The 17,894-nt window shown below is 44.4% G+C and overlaps 1 protein-coding gene across 1 annotated transcript in view; it reads right to left on the bottom strand.

Moving 5' to 3' along the window:
• Positions 1 to 963: 963 nt before the first annotated feature.
• adgrb3 (adhesion G protein-coupled receptor B3) overlaps positions 964 to 17,894 on the bottom strand; it is a 117,016-nt gene continuing 100,085 nt past the window's right edge. Inside the window, exons 19-30 of the mRNA XM_061087441.1 lie at positions 12,943 to 13,093; positions 10,993 to 11,062; positions 10,516 to 10,582; positions 8,980 to 9,065; positions 8,519 to 8,617; positions 7,988 to 8,159; positions 7,669 to 7,764; positions 5,969 to 6,008; positions 3,662 to 4,374; positions 3,489 to 3,524; positions 2,480 to 2,584; positions 964 to 1,152 (exon numbers count right to left, since the gene is read on the bottom strand). Coding sequence (XP_060943424.1) covers positions 964 to 1,152; positions 2,480 to 2,584; positions 3,489 to 3,524; positions 3,662 to 4,374; positions 5,969 to 6,008; positions 7,669 to 7,764; positions 7,988 to 8,159; positions 8,519 to 8,617; positions 8,980 to 9,065; positions 10,516 to 10,582; positions 10,993 to 11,062; positions 12,943 to 13,093 — 1,824 coding nt within the window. The remainder of the gene's footprint in view (positions 1,153 to 2,479; positions 2,585 to 3,488; positions 3,525 to 3,661; positions 4,375 to 5,968; positions 6,009 to 7,668; positions 7,765 to 7,987; positions 8,160 to 8,518; positions 8,618 to 8,979; positions 9,066 to 10,515; positions 10,583 to 10,992; positions 11,063 to 12,942; positions 13,094 to 17,894) is intronic.

Raw genomic sequence — 17,894 nt, 5'->3', positions numbered from 1 at the left:
CCTCAAACACAGCAAACAATTCATCCCACATCCGACAAACCACATAAACTTGACACGACCTCTGAAGCAGTACGAACATATTTCCTCTTTTATTTACATTCCTTTTCAAATGTTAACATTTTTCGCTATAACTTTTGATCAGGTTGGCATCTTTTTTTTTCTCATCAAAATAAATTGGCACAAGTAAAACATATGTAGACAAAAGTTTATTTACACCATACAACATTTCTGTTTTTAAATATTTTATACAGAGCTGCAGATGTGAGAGCTTGCTGGGATCCTTCAAGCAGAGTCTGCAGTATTAAAGTTGTGAAATATATTATTTATATAAAAGTGGGTATTATCTTTATTGCATTTAAAGCAATGAAGAATGTAGCTTGACAAACATTCATTTTAATATGACAGAAAAAATCCTCTTTGCCTCCCATGTTTTTATATCATAAAGTAAAAAGTGTAGTAATGGCCAAACAGACTGTTATAAACTTTTTAAAAACCTGCATAAATATATACATTGTGCTCCCGGGTCCAGTTTTTAGGAAATCAAAACTGGACCCGACGAAGCTGGGACGACATGGCATGTCATTTGCTTTTCGTGAGGTTTTCATTTTTCGAGAGATTACCTTTTTTTTTCTTCTTTTTTAGCCGATTCCTCAACAGATAATTTGAAACACATGATGGTAAATATTGTACACCAGGCTGCCCCACACTAAGTACACTAGTGAGAATACAAAAAGTAACACTGATGTTTTTTTCCCCTTTTTTTTTTTGTCTCTTTTTCTTTTTTTTCTTCTTCTCTCTCTCCTCAGTCCTTATGTTGTATTGGCACATAATGTCCCTGCCACACTCGTATTATCCAGATATGTTTGCCAAGGCTGTTAGAAAAGTCTGTTGCTTTATTCAGTGCAAAATACATCCCTTTCTCCTCCATTCCTAGTTTGCATTTCTCCTCCCGTCTCCGCCCCTCTAGACCTCCGTTTGGAAGTCTCCTTCCTGGACGTCTAAGGGGAGGTTGACACACTTTTCCCACTCTGCGGCCGTCATCTCCAGTGAGTCCTTGGGGTCAGATGCTAGTACATTCATAGTGGCGTAGTTCTGGTACTCACAGGCTGGATTGTAGCTCTCCCATGGGTTCTTGTTTGGCATTGCCTTGTCCTGTGAACACGGCCAGTGGGGTGTGATATTAGTGGCATGACAACCTCTGGAGCGAAAATGTTATTTTTTTGTCACACGCACACACACACACACACAAAAGAAAACACTATTTTGCAGTGAGGTCAATTCATTCAAACAGGCATTATATGAATTCCTACCCACTGCTAATTGAAAATAATGGATTAATGCTGTGGAAAGCATCAAATAACAAAAGATAATGGCAGTGTATTAAATGTGAACATGCTTACGTTGAGTCATAGCAGTCGGGTTTCCCCCAAGCTCGGTGACCGGTGCACTAAACGGGCTTCACGTATGAGCCATTCATCTGAATGAGCTCTCATTGACAGTCCCAAAGACACTATTTCAAATAAGGGCGAGGAGCTGCTCCCAGTCAGGGAATACAAAATGGATCCTAATGTCTGCAGCCAGCTCTGCAGTGCATTCATTTGGGGAGTAAAAAAAAGAAAAAAAGCTGGAAGTGTGAGTGTACTGTAGTTATCGTTTTCGACACAAAAGAACTCGCACTGGTAACTTAGCAACGGGCCTCAAATTGCATTGTGCAGTAGGGGTGATTGAAATGTGAGTGAAAGAGGATTACGTGCAGCGAAAAAAAAGGGAGACGCGGAGGAGCTGACATTGTCTGAAAGTCTGGCCGTGTTTGGTCACCAGCTCAATTTCTGTTTGTTGCGTTCAATAGAGAAAACATCGCCGATTGTCTGAGGGGGGGCAGTAAAGCTCTGCGTCCCCATCGTCTGCAGCTCCAGTCAGGTGTGGAGGATTCTGGGACTTTGTTTCATCTGCGGCAAGGTCAGGGAAATGTTTTTGTCGTAATTCGCCTGACTTCCAGAGCAGCTACGAAAAAGTTTCCCCCCCCCCGCAAAGAGTAAGAGGAGAGCGACCGGTAGATTCAAAAGTCTGCCATGCATTAATGGAAAGAAGATGATGCAGTTGCTAAGTAGATAAATGTGCATGTAAACAAAAGTGCATTCGTGGCCTTGCATTGGAATGGGTGCACTCTATCGCAAAACAAGGTTACCAAAGGTTTCTCTTCCCTGAGTCTGGCCTTGTGGAGCTAAAAAAAGACGCTTCGGTGCTTTTAAGGCGGCTGCCTCCTCCCTCACTGCCCCCCCGCCAGCTGCTGGCAGGCCCTCCATCTATAGGAAGCTTCACTTCCACATGAATACCTCAGCTACGCAGCCGCTCATTTGCACAATCACACGTTACGTGTCCTGCACCGGATGTCTACATAGGGTGTTTGGATGTTGCTCTTTCTCTCTCTCTTTTAATTGGCCGACAGCAACCCCCCTCTGGTTTTCCTGTTACTCACCATGCTGCCCATATTTGGTATGTCTCGAAATCGGTCCAGGGTTTGAAATTTCTGATTCAGTTCCTGGAACAGCTCCATGTGTCTTTTCCTGGTGTGCATGACTTTCTGCAATGGCAAGGGGTTTTTGCTTTGGTATTGACAGCCAATAATGGAAATGCATCTTCCTCTCCACCCCCTCCAACTCTGATCAATTTGTTAGTGTCATGGTGGTTTACTTATAGGCCAGGATTTGAAGCAAATCTGTGTGTCTCTGCATAAATATACAAGCCGCTGCCAAAATAAAGGAAACACCGGGGTAATTAATGTTCGGTTGATGGGACGCTGAAAGCTCGGACTGTTTTAATTGCAGTATCTAGATTCAACATAATTCTCCAGTGACAAATTTCCTTTTAGAGTTTTGTAGGGGTAAGGGAAATCCTTATCATCAAGCCTTGGCACAAATCTTCCATTTTAAGGGTCGGTGTGCATCTCAGCTAAAACGGAAAATGCTCGCCGCGCCAAGAGCAGCTGCCAGAAGCCTCATGTTTCCTTTACTTTGACCGAGCGTACAATATAAATGCAGCAAAGCCTGATTTAATAATGCAAAGGAAATGCTAAAAAATCTGCCAAAGGGGGTTGAAAGTTATGTGTTTGCAAGCCAATATAATAATTGTTGGAACCAGTGGTAAAATCAGATGTGAAATGTGCAAATGACTTTTAAAAGCATACAGTTTGGAAATCAACGTATAGCTAATGGATGGAGGAGATGGCGGAGGGCAAAATGTAGATGAGGACTGTTGCCCTGTTTGTCAGTTGACAGCCTTGCTTTCACCTTAACTACACAGCATGTCAATAAATCTCAGTTGAGTCAAGGCTGTGTTACTCCAATAAGCTTAAGAGGCACAACAAGTACTAGTAAATCAAATGACAAACACAAGTGCAAAAAATGGCTTTTCTCTGCATAAAAAAAGAAAAGAAAAGAAGAAGCTAGATGCATGTGCTATGGCAAGAAACGTTTATCGTTACGTACCTCAAAGTCCATATCGGAATATCGCGACTTTCGTCTCTGTAGGGGTAAAACATAAAGGTATGAAGTTATTAAGTAGTTACGCACATTTCCAGACATGCATTGTGTATTTTTAGATGTGTGGTGTTGATCGCAGCTCTGTCTCCTCTGCGCTTCACCCACAGGAGCATATGTACCTCTAAGGAGCTCATAGATATTGTCGACCCTGTCTCACTCCTAGAGAGCCCGGCAGATTCCTCCATCTCCGCCAGGAAGTTCTTAACCGCCGTGCGGGGTTCAAAGGGCAGGTTCTGCATCTGCTCCGGAGCGCTGGGATACTGCTGCTCCAGGTTCACATTCATGTGGTCCATGCCTGACGGGCTAATATTGAAATCGGGGCTCATCTTGTAATGCATCAGCCTCTCGTGCGACAGCGTATCCATAGTGATGTTCATCTTGGTGTCGTCCTTGAGGAGAGTGGGCATGTTACCCGACGCCGCCGAGGCCCGGGGCATGACGATGTAGTCCGTCTCCATCATCTGACCCTGCATCGGGTGGCCCTCCATGTCGTGGCCCCCCATGCCGTGGCCGCCCATGCCGTGGCCGCCCATGCCGTGGCCGCCCATGTCCTGGTCACTCTGCCGCATGGCGTCGTCGGTGCACAGGTAAACGGCGCGGCGCATGTCTCCGCTGCCGTCGGCCATGCATTGCTCCTTCAGATCACCCACTCCCATTGGCATGTGCAGAGCCGAGGGCTGCTGGATAATCACTTTGGAGATGATGTTGCCAGGCAACGTGGCGTAGTTGAGGCCCTCGGGGATCTTCTCATCCTCTTCATCATTGAGGGAGATGCGGGAGAGGGTGCCTGTAATGGTGGCTGCGCGACAAGAGCCCATGTCTTTGTGGAGTGCTGCGGGGCAGAGTGATACAAGGATTAGTGGGAATTCCGCAGTAATGAAAGTAATGTCATCGTTTGTGTGAGATTATCCAGCACATGACCCAAAGAACAAGAGAATCCGAATCAATATGAGTCAATTCCCAGAGGATTTATTTCTGCTGAGCGAAGATGGGGATGACAGAGCAAATAACTGTGGATGTGTAGAGTTTGACATTACGTCTATACACAGGAGCACAACAACAGATACAGGTATCTCTGGAGGATGGGACTGTGAGAAAGTGCTGAATCATTCTCACTGCTATTCAGGATGCGGCTAATCCTAATTTAGTGATTGGTGACGACCTTGTAATCCCTATATTCATAAATACCCTGTCGTTAAGAACATCCTGTCCTCCCCTCCCTGCATTTTACCATTTGCCTCATGAATCAGTGGGAATTATACTGTCTGTTCACTAAAGACCTGCAAGGAGACGACAAATAAGATCTGTTACCTCAAGCCCTTTTTTTCTGTTTGAGTGTCATATTAAACTCTCAGAGTCTGGTGGTATTCACACTGAAGAAATAGTCCGATCCAAGTTTACACTTTTGATTCTGCAGGGTGACACAGCAGGTCCTTGTCTCTGCCCTTTTTGTAAGCAACCTCTGTTCAGCCCAGGGACTTATCAGTGAAGTGCATTTCTGTCTGGCTGCCGCTCTGACATCAGCCTGAATCTGCTCATGATTTATAAATGACACCTGTCTCTTTGTGTCAAGGGAACGTGGGTTAGAGGAGTCTGTGTTTTTTTTTGTGCTGTGAATAATTGGTCTGCTCCGTTGTTCCCTGTTGGTTATTGTTGGTTTTGGATGGTTTGGTTGGGGTCAGAGCACGACAAGAGCAAGTCGACACCATTAGTCACATGAGGGATACTGTTTTTGTCTGCTTTTGTTTGTCTGTTACTTAATAGGATTACGCAAAAAAACGATGGCCATGAAATTTCATGGAGGCCTGGGGGAATGACCCAAGGAAGAAGCCATTAAATGTTGTTGTGGCTCCAGATCAGGGGGCAGATCCAAGAATAGTTTTTCACTTTCTTTCACATTGCCAGATAGAGATCACCAATTTCTAAAGGGGATCATCCATGGATCTTGATGAAAGAAATCATATTTATGGGACACGTACACAACAACAAGATGAAGGAATCGGGAAGAAACGTTTCCCTTCTGCTCAGCATCAGATGAAAACAATCCTCCCAAAAACCAGACACATAACACCTACGCACATTATCTATGTCGGCGTTGACATGTTAATGAAAAACATAATTATGCGTACGACTGCCAGATGACGAGAAGAGTTGATGTTGTTTAAATCTATTAAGGCCGTTTATTGCGGTAAAGCCGACTCGTGAAGTGAACATCCAGCAGCTTTCTTTCTACTGTTTTGCTCTCAGATTAAAGTCAGTGTTTGAGTAACTGTGAAAAGACTCCTGTGGGGTTTGCTGGTGGTTACGTAACCGAATCTATTTTTTACTGTCTAACCTCTTTTTGGTGGGTTTTTCTTTTTTCCTTCACAGGAAAAGTAAAAGAGCCACTTGTTCATGATAATAATTATAAGACAGCATCTGTTTACCTGATCGGCAGGCGATGTCCACATCCTTCTCAAAGTCCGTCTGTAGAGAAAAGACAATCAAATGGTCAGTGTTTTTTTTTTACCGTGTATATACAAACCCAGAGCTGCAAGATGAGGATCAATAGCCCATATTTATATCATTATTTCTCACTGCTTAAGAAAAATGCAAAGCAGTCATTTGTTCTCCTTGTGCTCCTCCTAACAATGTATCAACAAAACATCAATGGGGGGGAAAAGTGAAGATGCAGCAGCTGGGAAGCGTTTTGTGCATTTTGCTAATGACTATATTGAAGCGGGGGGGGGGGGGGTGACGGGGTGGGGGGGGGACACCATTCTGTTATCATGAACACTACCTCACTCCGAGGGGCATTAGAATACTAATCGCAGATCATTGCTTTGGTGTGCCGGTGGTGTTGTCATGCTAGATGAAGAGAACCAGTGTCCCATTTCAAAGGTCAGGCGGGGGTGCGCTGGTGCCATTACCCCGAGAGAGGAAATGAGAGGGACGACGCACGGGCAAACATAGACGCCGGGTTCAATCACAGAGGTATAAAGGATTGGGCTCAGGGGCCTGAACAAGAACAACCAAAGGAAACTACATGCCGTTTATCAGAGGGCCGAGCATCCACCCTGCATGTAATTGCAGCTTCACAAAGGCGTGAACATTATAAACCAATGGGAAACAAGGGTACTTATTGAACTGAGTAATGCAGACATTTTCAGACATTGCATATAGAGCACAAGTAAAGTTAAGGTCAGAAGGTTGTGCATGTGTTTTAAAAATAACCAGGGAACATTATCCGTCCATCCATCTATTTATCAGATGGAGCCAGCTGACAGAGGGCGAGAAGCTGAGTGCACCCTGAACAGGTCCACATACAGACTAAAGGCCGGCGCATGCTTCTGCAACGGCGACTGCGGCATTTCAAGCAGTTGTGACGCAGGACTTGTTGTCATTCATGGTTTTCCAAGCGTTGATCAAAGCAAAGCAATTCCCCGCCAGAACACTAGGCAGAGTAATGTTTTTTGTCAAAGTCGGCTCTTCTTAGTGCCACACACGAAGAAGAGACGTTTATTTACATCGCCACAGCGGATCCTCAGAGCCTTTTTCTGGCGGACAAATCCGCCAGTCAGTGACGGGTTATACTAGTGGTCATAGTTCCGGATCTCTTCTGCCAAGTGCTCTTCTATTTGGTCCATATTCGTTCTTCTAAATCTTCCGTGGTTTGAAACCGGAAATGCGACTCCGGAAAGGATGTAGTTAGCAGACCAATCACAGCCTTGCCGGCTACGTGAGGCTTGCGGAGCTCTGCGTCTAGTTAGAAAAATTGGGGGACGCACGTAAGCATGGAAGAAGGGAGACGTAAACACGTAAGGGGCCCGGAAGGGCTCTTACGCTTGCGGGCCGCTGAAAACGCAGAAGCATGCGCCGGCCTTAACAACTATTTACACTCACATTGACACCTATTGGACAATGTAGATAGGAACATAGCACCAATCTGCATGACCCGAGTAAGTCGGGGTACCGGAGGAAAACTCAAACAGACACAAGGAGAACATGCAAACTCCACATAGAAAGACCACGGCCAAGAAGAGATTCAAACTTTCTTGCTAAACCCCTTCATCACCGTGCAGGAACATTAGGTCTATTTAAATTACAGAGGATCTTGTCACAGAAAATAGGGGGTAACTGTGCCTACCATTATCTGAGCATGTCCATTAGGGAAGGTTCCTGTTGCGTCACCGCTGATCGGGTCTTGGCAGTTTCTCAGCCGACATCGGAAAGCATCTTGCACCTAAACACAGGGGGAATCAGTTCTTCATCATGTCCTGAATACTGCATATCACAAAAAAGTGTTGGAGTGTTGCAAAATCTCTCAAGATACAATATCCTGATTGAAAAATTGCTACTTGATGTGTTTAGGGAGTAGTTTGTGACTTTAGCCAATCTCGTCTCTGCAACATTTTCAATAAAAGACCCACAGGGGGAAGGACGGATGACTAGAAAGCCTCCTCTACCTCTCTCCGTAGGACACAGTGCACCATCACGATGACGAAACCCTGCAGCGAGTCGAAGACGGCGAAGAGGATCTGAAAGAGGATGGAGCGCTTGTCCGTCATGGCGAGCACTGCGGACATCCAGGTCAGCGCCAGCAGAGGTAGGACCACACAGGAGCTCCACAGGGACGCCCTGCAAATAGGGGAGGAAGGATTGTGTAGAGGGAAAACAACAGTGAAGACGCGATGATGTCTGGACCTCTGAGTGCAATCTGCATCACAGCCTTTTTATACTCCATTGCAACAGAAGGGCTTTAATGTGCATGCGGGTAATAATGTGCTAAATTTACTTTTTAAAACAAGCACTGCGTGTTTACAATAGCAGATGTTCCTGCACTGTACATCAAATCTCCTGTGGATGCAAGTGGAACATCAGCTAACGACGCAGCGGACTGCGAGCGGGCTCTAAAATGGTGGAGGTGGACACGTTGTACATGCAGAGACTCCCTGTAGCATCGTCTTATTGATTCAGAGACACTGACAGGCACTTACATTGCATTGCTAGCTGTAGTTGCTGATAAAGCAGTTGTTGATACAACGCCACATTTGGCACACTTGAGAGTTAATCCTGTATGCGGCTCACTCATCTGTCTGTGGGACATAGAGACAACAGCATGACACACAACGCTCACGGCCACTACCCCGACTTTAAAACCCACCCCGTCATATCAGCAACAAGCGGAGGCCGCCAAAAGTGTGTGCGTCGTGATGATTTTTCGTGAGATCGTGGACTGATTCTGCCAGAGAAACTACAGAGCCGTGTTTTGCTCCCGAGAGAGATCTGACCTCTTTATGTTTATACCTCTAATTTCCTTTCAGCAGCGAAAGAAAACAGGGTCTCAATCTCCATATGTATACAAGACAAAATTCAAAGCACGTGTGTATTTTTGCATGATTTTTGAGAGTAAAAAAGAGAAAAAGCAGGGGGTACTAACAAGGACGTGCTGTCATACCCTGCACGGTGCTTCAGCTTCTTGTCCAGGATGCCGTCTCTGGACACCAGTTTGTTAAACACCAGGATTCCGATCACCATGTTAACCTGTCGATGGGGGAGGCGAAAAGGAATATTAACTTTTCAATAAATCAACGGCAACAAGATCAGTTCAAAATCAATGCGGGATATTTCTTTTAATTTCTCTGTTTGACATCCTCCGTAGGTAGTCGATGATTTATGTCAAGATCCCGCGGGTGTATCTTCTTTTTTTTTCACCCTCTCTCTCTCTCTCTCTCTCTCTCTCTCTCTCTCTCTTTCAGATTTTCCGTCTACGCTGAGCTTTGACCTCCAGCTTCTATCTCTGTGACATTTCAGCCAGTGGATGAGGCATGCCCGGCCCACTCAGCCCGGCACCACAGCCTTAAGAGAAAAGATCTCCCTGACAAGAAGCACTCGTCTTCTCAAAGGCACCTTCCCCTATTATTAGCAGTGCACCGCACTTGTGTAAAAACCGAGGGAGATTCGCATCAGATTCTCTAAAACATGAGAGGCCATTTCGAAATCCCTCCGGCTTGAGGCAAAGAGTTCATTAACTATTCATACAAATACATTTGGGTGCGTTTTGTTCGACACGCTTTGTTTGGGCGGCACATTTGATTATGATGTCACAGTATCAACTCAGTCTGGTGCTCGGTCTCACTGCCGAGGGTTTTCTTTCTGCTCGTGTTCCCACAGTTTTCCACGGTTCAAAAATAAAATCCCTCTCTCAGTTACATTCTTTTGTGAAATTGTCTCTTTAAAACAATGTAAAGACGAGATCATTATGAAGACTCCAGTGTATTAGATTTTGCACAAATCCGACACGTTAATAATTGATCACCTCACAGCTTGAGCCTGTTGCCTGATGGGATATGATCATTACTTTTACTTTCTAACCAGAGTGTTCCTCCATAGGGTGATAACACACTGCAGCTGTATCACTTTGATACTTTACCATCACTAAAACAACTCTGTTGTCTGTGAGCTTCTTGTCATTTGAAAACAAGCAGTAAAATGTTGGAGTTTATTATTAATAAGAAGAAATGCAAAGTCTTGTGAATCAAGATGAAATTCTCCTGTTGCTGCTTTAACATGATTATTGTCCTTTAACCCTCATCAAGGAGGTTAAGTATACATTTATGTTTGTTTGTTAGCAGGATAACAGAAAAACTACACAACTGATTTCCATGAAATTGTGTAGAGGGGTGGAGCTTTAGCAGAACTCCTTACATGTTGATGCGGATCTGAATCAGGGGGCACATCCAGGAGGTTTTTTCCATTTTCTTAAACATACTGTCCCTGTTTTTCAACATTTTTGTTGCTGAAAAAATTCCAGCATGCTTAGACGACTGATATCCACATCAAAATCTGTATCTCGTGAATTTGAATGTGATTTCATAAGGCCACTGTTGGGCCTTTGCGGAGGCCTGTTTTCTTTTCTGTTCTAAACCTACATTTCCCTTGTATCCTCGGTATATGAAAGTAGAAAGCTGGACGTGTGTAGACTGAAACCTACCAGAACAACAGCAGCTGCAGGTCCAACAAAGGCGTAGAGGAGCCCACCCTCCAAAGACAGCCAACAGCTGCAGGCGAAGCAGGGGAAAAACAGTTAACTCCCACCAAGGCATTAACATCCAAGTTAATGGCGCACACCAGCCTACAATTGCATTTCCCTTGACTGTCAGGGGAGATGTGCCATATGCTGTAACTCTATTTCCAAAGTTTCACAGGGTAATAAAATGCTAAAGAGATTTTAAGCAGTGTTTATGCTCTTGGTCTCCAGCAGGGATACAACTCAGTCGAAATTGGGGTCTTGCTGTGCTATTTTGAAATTTGATTGGGTTCATGGGACTTTGTTTATGGCGCTATTTAGGAGAGTAAGCCAACGCACGCGTATTCAATCACCAAATTTAACGTGTTCCCATGAACCTCCTGCTGCATGTGCGCTGAATAATACATTCAAATATGTCTATAACAAAAATTGAAAACTTACTATAAGGGTGTCCCATAGCCTTTTGTTTTGGTGAATCCCATTGAAACGGCAACCACCAAAGCTGGTAACCCTTAAAAAAAAAGAAGAAGAAAACAATCGATAGTTATTGGAGCAGCTCTCGTTGCCTGTCAGAAGTGAGAGACTAAATCCATAAATCTGCAGAGGGAGTCGGCCTCGGTGCCCTCCAGTCATTAAACAGAGTGCAACGAGGTTCTCTCCATTAGAAGCTGCAGGATGACACCAGACAGTCGTCGTCCCAGAGCATATGATCAAACGACGTGCATGTAAATATTTCATTCTGTATAACATTACACTGAATGGCAGAGGAGAACAGTGTGTTCTCTGCAATGACAAAATGGCAGCGGGCGCATCATGTCCAGAAATTTCATCACATCACACCACACCGGCTCTGTTAGAAATCTCACCGCCTTCCGCACCTTTTTTTCTTATGACGGAATCTTTTTTTTGCTGTACTGCTCCTCATTATAGATCTGTGTAATGGATTCAGTCCTTACTACAGTGTGCTCGGAATACCAACGCTTTTTTTTCCCCTTCCCTCCTCTCCGAGTGGCGCAGGCAGGCAGGTGCTATTGATGTAATCAGTTTCCCGGAGGCACGAGGCAAAGACCCCGTGGCCATCCAGATCCTCTCCGCAGTGCTGAGGAGGTAAAGAGTGCCGAGTGTACACAAGCACGTCATAAATCACCGCCTGGTGGAGGCTCCGCAGTTCAAACCGGCTGAATTAAGAGACAACAGGTTCCGTGTGTTGCACGACAGAGAGAGAAACCAGTTGTGTGTTTGTCTTCTGTCCTTGTTAAACACAAGAGGAAATCTGGAGGGGATTAGACTGGTTTTTATCTTTTGTCCATTCCATTCCATGGGAAAGACGATGTTGATATTATGTAACGCGTTTTAATGGTCACACAACAAAATGCTGCCCGTCTTATTTGTCATTAAAGTGTATGTTATATCTGTTTCTTCTATCTATATGTGATTGTGGAACAGCTTTTGTCCATTTCTCTTTCTTTGCAGCAGGCACTGGCACTGCAATGACTAAGAGAGCCTTGTTTGTTGCTAGGTAACAGGAAGAATGAGTGTGGGCTCTTTCATAATCAAATAGATTTTTTTTTAAAGGAGAGATTTCTACTAGTCTGTAAGAAAGAGAGACAGAACCCTTTGGACGAGGATTCATATAGACATTTATCAAATGAGGAAAACAATTCAAATGTTTACAGATATTTATAACGTGGTTATTGACTTATGTGCGTATTTCCCACCTGACGCGTAATTCTCCTGGTTTCATCTTTTTTTCCAGTGTGGTGCAGGCACACAGGGATCAAAGTGTGGGAGGCAGGAACGTAATAATCTAAGATCAACCATAATCAATCGTTTCCTCTGTGATACGTGGATTTTTTGCAGGTTAAGGTTACGAACAACTGAACATTAGCTCCTCCAAAGCGTCTGTGACCGTGCATAATCCCACAGCTCCGACACGCACCGAGCTCCAGTCCATAAATCCGTGACTTTATGGTTCTGTCAACTTCACATTATGCCGAGCTTGGTTTCTGAGGGTTATCAGATGAAATGTATTCCTGCTGCAGCGTAAATGCTCGACTCGAACCCTCTTGATCAGACATAAGGTCATTGCAACCTGCTACAGGAGAGCCACACCAGCAGTCTCACAACGCTTCCCCCCCCGCCCGCCGCTCGCTACCATTGCCTCAAGGCCGGCCCATTTACCCGGCCCCTCGAGAGAAAGCTCAAAAGTATCACAACAAAGGACCAGATAGGATGAAGATCTGGCTGAGGACGGAATGAGAACGCCGGGCCGGGGGAAAAAGAAAAACTACTTGTGAAGACACCTTGACTGAAGACCTTGAGAGAATACAAGCGTGAGGCATAATGGGAGATAATGGGAGCGGCTTAGGGAAACATGCTGCTCCGACTTACCCCAGCCCAGGCACAGAAAGCGCTTGCGGATGAGCCGAGTCCGAACCTTTCCCGTCACTGCCATGTAGGACTGCCAGGCCTCTGTGAGCACCCAGCAGAACGATGCCAGGAAGAAGAAGTGCAGGAAGGCTGTTGTCATGATGCAGACGCCCTGGAAACACAAGGAGAAGAAAACAGGTCAGGACGATATACACTCATCGACTGTGGATGGAACCGAGACAGACACTAGCGTAGTGCCCAGTGTAAACCTGCCTGTTTGGAATGTTCTGTTCTCTTGTCCTGTGTTAATGCTCGGGAACGGATTCAGAATTAATCCTCGTCATTAGTGAGTCCTCCTCAAACAGTTCAACAATACATAGTCACTTTTTATTAATTGTGTGCAGAAGCTTTTATAAATAGTCTATGGTGCAGAGGGGAGTTAAATAGCGTTGTTTTCATCCTACTTGGTTTAACTGCAATGAAGATTTTATCATTTATTTGTTTTGTTCTTAATATAGCTATGTAAAAGAAGACATGTTCAACTTGGTCCGCAGGCTGAAGGCACACTGCCCCACCCCCTCTGGTGGCTACAGAGCACTGGTCACCTGTTTATTCAAATTATAATAAAGAATGTATAGCGTGTTGTTGGTTCGTGAGATGTTTGTTCGTCATAAAGAAAGAAAGACAGCCATTTGTGGAATTAGTCAACAGATACACCTGTGTAGCTCTGCATTACCAAACCAAATGCACACTACTTCAGATTCCACATGTAGAGTGCTGATCCTCCCTGCAGGAACACGTCAATTCTATTGATACCTCATTATTCGGTTGAACTTTTCTCACAGCACCAGCAGGCGTTCGCCCGTCTAGACCCCGTCGGCTGGGGGGGGGGCCGTCCCGTGCCGTGAATGAAAACAAAGCGTCTGGTTTTGAACCGCAGCAGCAGCAGAAGGCGCTGGTAGTAAAGATCAGAGACAGGCCCTCGCTGACACAGAAAGCCACAGCGTAGCATTCCTCCGAGCTAACTCTCATCAGTATGCTGTGGATCCCACCTGGAGGCATGTGAGCCAAGGTCAACTGTTTTGCACGGAGAGAAGTGGAACGACCCACAACACGGGAACACACGTGTCGGCGGAGGAGGCGGCAGATTACGTTCAGGCTCCACAATGTAGCCGCGCTCCTCCGCTTCATTAGCGCGTCAATCTTTGTTCCATTTCTCTCCAAATGGGATTGTTTAGAAGAGGATTACAATGAATAAGTGTGTTCTTCAGACTTTTTTTTGTCGTCGCACACTGACATTTGTGAGTGAGAAGAGATTTAGCGTCTTCTCTCTTTTCACTTCAGATCTGTTTGCAGTGTGAAGCTGTGGTAATCTGAGTGACACCGCACAATGAGGAGGAAGATTGAAGTGTATCGTGTCCCGGGGCGTCCACAGCATACTGCGAGAGCTCATCTTCACTTTACATCCCCACTGAGAGAACCACACTAAACCCATCATCCCCTGGAGTGTTCCCGGGGTTCACGTGGAACAATAATCCTGCATTACCTCACACCTCTGAAAACCCAGGGAGGACGTTTATCACTGTACTGTACATGTGGATTCAGGTAGAGAATACGGCTGTTATTATCCAATTTCTAACGCCAGTGTTACTTAAAAGCCAATGACAGGTTTATTGTTTAATACGACCAACTTCAAAGAAATTCTGTGTAAAGTAAGAAGACAACAAAAACAATCACACTGCTTTGCTAACACTAAGAGGATTTATTAAATATACAGCATAGTGTATGTGTGGCATTATAAAAAGCTGCAGTGTCAGATTAACAGTGTTGCACTTATACTTTGACTTAACTGCTGACCAATTGTAAAACATACTCTGCAGTTGTGGTGACATTAAAATATTACAGCCAAACTATTGAAGTATATAAGTCAGTTTTGTCACAGGTTTTTTGATAATTCACTGTTCAAGATGCCCAGTCTCTTAAAATGCACATGCCAAAAGCTGTATGGCCTAATGTCTGCAATGACACAGCATTTTATTAGTAGATTTGAAAGGAAAGGTAGAGAAAATAAGCAACAGCCTATTGGATTTGTCTGATCACGTGCTTGTATAACATAGTTTTGGAATACTATATCTATTGAAGTACTGCACACATTGCATGGCTGACAGGAAAAGAAACGCTCAGCTTTAGAGAAGAAACTGAGCTGCCAATCCTGCAAAGATGAAAGTGTCGGAGCAACACATCAAATCAAAGTGTGTGAAGTTCCCATGACACACAGCCACCTGCTTGTGTGGTAATTACAGGTGCGTGCAGCTGCTTTTGTAGAAAAACACACTTATTCTTGGAATGGCAGAAGGTTTTGCTTTTCCATTTCAATGCTACGTGCGGTGTCTCCTTAATGTGTCTTTCTTGTACGTTAGCAAACAGCTGGGGCGTTGCAATATGACGACCAACATCTTCTCACAGAATCAGACTCTTTAACTGTTTCCATCATTTGGACGCTGCTTCATTTTTTCACACTACAGGGATGCAGTCTGGAAATTTGCATGAAGCCATCAAAAAACTAACATGGAGGTGAGTCAGTGAATAAAGCTGGGTCTCGATTCATGGCTCACATCCTTTGGAGGCTGCATTTAAAAAACAGTTGCGTCAAAGCAGCAGGACTAGACGGGTCGATTCTTCTCAAGGCCAACCGATCCCAGGATTCACTGCGCTTTGGGCAATGATGCTGGCAAGTTGCAAGACGTCCAATGCTTGACTATCACGCTTCAACTCAACCGAACAACTAATGGTGCACAGGTCAAAACTGTCTCGTCCTGTCCAACTTCAGCTCTGTGGCTAAGACACAGAACTAAGGGAGGGACAAGCTGGTAACGTTCTAGACAAGAGTTCAAGACAAAAGACAAATAAAATCTAGGGAATAAGACAAGGAGAAGCCATGTTGATTCTGTTATATACAGTCGCTACACTGCTTGTAAGTCGGCTCACATCCAAGGCTTATTCTAGTGTAGCTGTTGCTCATGTACTGTTCAAGGTGCTGAAAATAGATCCTGCCTTGTTCCCTGGAAACAGGTCATATGCAGCCATTATGCTTCACGGCTCATTTGGCTGCCTATACCATCCGCTCTCATTAGTCCTCAAACAAAACAAAAAAAGTACATTTGAGAAGAGAGAAAGGTACACGAGGAGGATGTTGTGATGTCAGCGGTCGGACGTAGGCAGTCCAGACAATGTAAGTAAACAAACAAGGTTGAGACCTTGAGTTCCCTCTGCCCTTTAGAAAGGCAAATGCCGGGAGATGCTGAGCACACTGTGTCAGTCTCCATGGAAACAGAGGAACCGAGGAAGGGACCACATTAAAACCGTGGCTGAGTTGATAGACATGAGGGTAAGATTAGGCTGCGAGGGGGTGTACTTCAAACCAGTTCTATGAAGACAGTCTTAAGGTCAGGGCAGGAAATTTAAACTGTTTATTTTTTATTTTACCTGATTAAAAGTCTGGGCTGAACCCCGGTGCTCTGACAGATATTATCAACAGGAAAGCTAATTGCCACCAAGTTCTTAATGTCATGGCAGGCCAGTGGAATGGAAAGGGGATTTCAGTTTTACACATTTTAGAATTGCATCAAACAAATATTCATACGGTGACTTCAATATTTTTCTTAGCGGTCCCAAATGATTCCCACCAGTTCAAATGTTGTTTGCCTGAGAGCGTTTACAAGTTGACTTTTAATATATCATTACTTGTATTAAAAAGTGCAATATAAAATATAGTTATTATTATTATTGCAATGCTTTAAGAATTGGCTCAAGCGGCACGGTGGTGCAGGGTAACAGGGTCATGTTACAACAAGAAGGTTTGAATCCCAGCTTGTTGATTTTCTCAACAAACTGGGATTTGGAACCCGGCATGTTGACAAAGAGTCACTCTGTCCAAAGACATGCAGAACCAAATCCAGGATTTTTCCAAATCAGGGGCCATAAAGGGGCAACAGTCTACACATATGGTGCAATTATATGTCCCTGCACAATTCCAGATTAATTAAGATGCATAAGTCATACCTTGTTTATTGTTAGCTTGACCAAAGCCACAGTTATGTATTAATATGTTTTCTATTTTGTATATACAATGAAAACTGTTCAAGCTCATTGTCATACTATTTGTTAGTACTGTTGATAAGTGACTTGTTTTTTTTCTACAGGGCAGGGGCACTTCAGGGGCCAATCAGATTTGAGCTGGGGCCGGTGCCCCCTGGACCTGCCCCTGGATCCGCCCCTGAGATTGGGGTTAGGTTAATTGGAACCTCTAAATTGTCTGTAGGTGCTAATATGAGAGTGTTAATGGTTCATATGTCTCTGTATGTCGGCCCTGCTATATGCTAGCGACCTGTCCAGGGTGAATCCCACCTTTCGTCTAATATGACCATGGCTCATTGGAAAAATCGGCTCGCTGGGAAGAATCACATGAAACGCACTGTAACTGAAGTTTAGCACCGGCATTCTCTTCGCTACTCTTCTGGTTTAAGAGTGGGAGGAGGAGGCTGAGGCAACAAGTGTTTCACAGAGTGGGTGCTTGGGTGGAGGACAATAAAACTCCAAACACAAGAGTGGTGGTAGAGTGTTTTTGAACCAGCGAGCAAGACACTAAAGTCAGAAAATGCATACTTGTACTTCGTATCCTACATGAATGTGCCTCCACCGCCAACCTGGAGTGAACTTGTGTTTTAAGACTCCTGCCTACTTTACTTCGATATGCATGTTACACTCTCAAGGCTCCAAACAATGCATATATTATTGTGCTGCACCGCGCCAGAGGATTCAAGCTGCTGTTTACCAAGAGTTTGGAAATGAGCTGCATGTTGATTTCACCTGTTTCAAAGTTGAACCTTTAATGACTTTGTCTTTGTTGCTTGAGACAAAGAGTTAAAAAAGAAAGAAGCATAATTCATTCTTCGTTTCATTCTTTGAAAACC

The sequence above is a fragment of the Limanda limanda genome, chromosome 15 (genome assembly GCF_963576545.1).
Source record: "Limanda limanda chromosome 15, fLimLim1.1, whole genome shotgun sequence".
Lineage (NCBI taxonomy): Eukaryota > Metazoa > Chordata > Actinopteri > Pleuronectiformes > Pleuronectidae > Limanda > Limanda limanda.
Note: the sequence above shows the minus strand (reverse complement) of the source record. Positions and strands in the feature narration are given on the sequence as shown.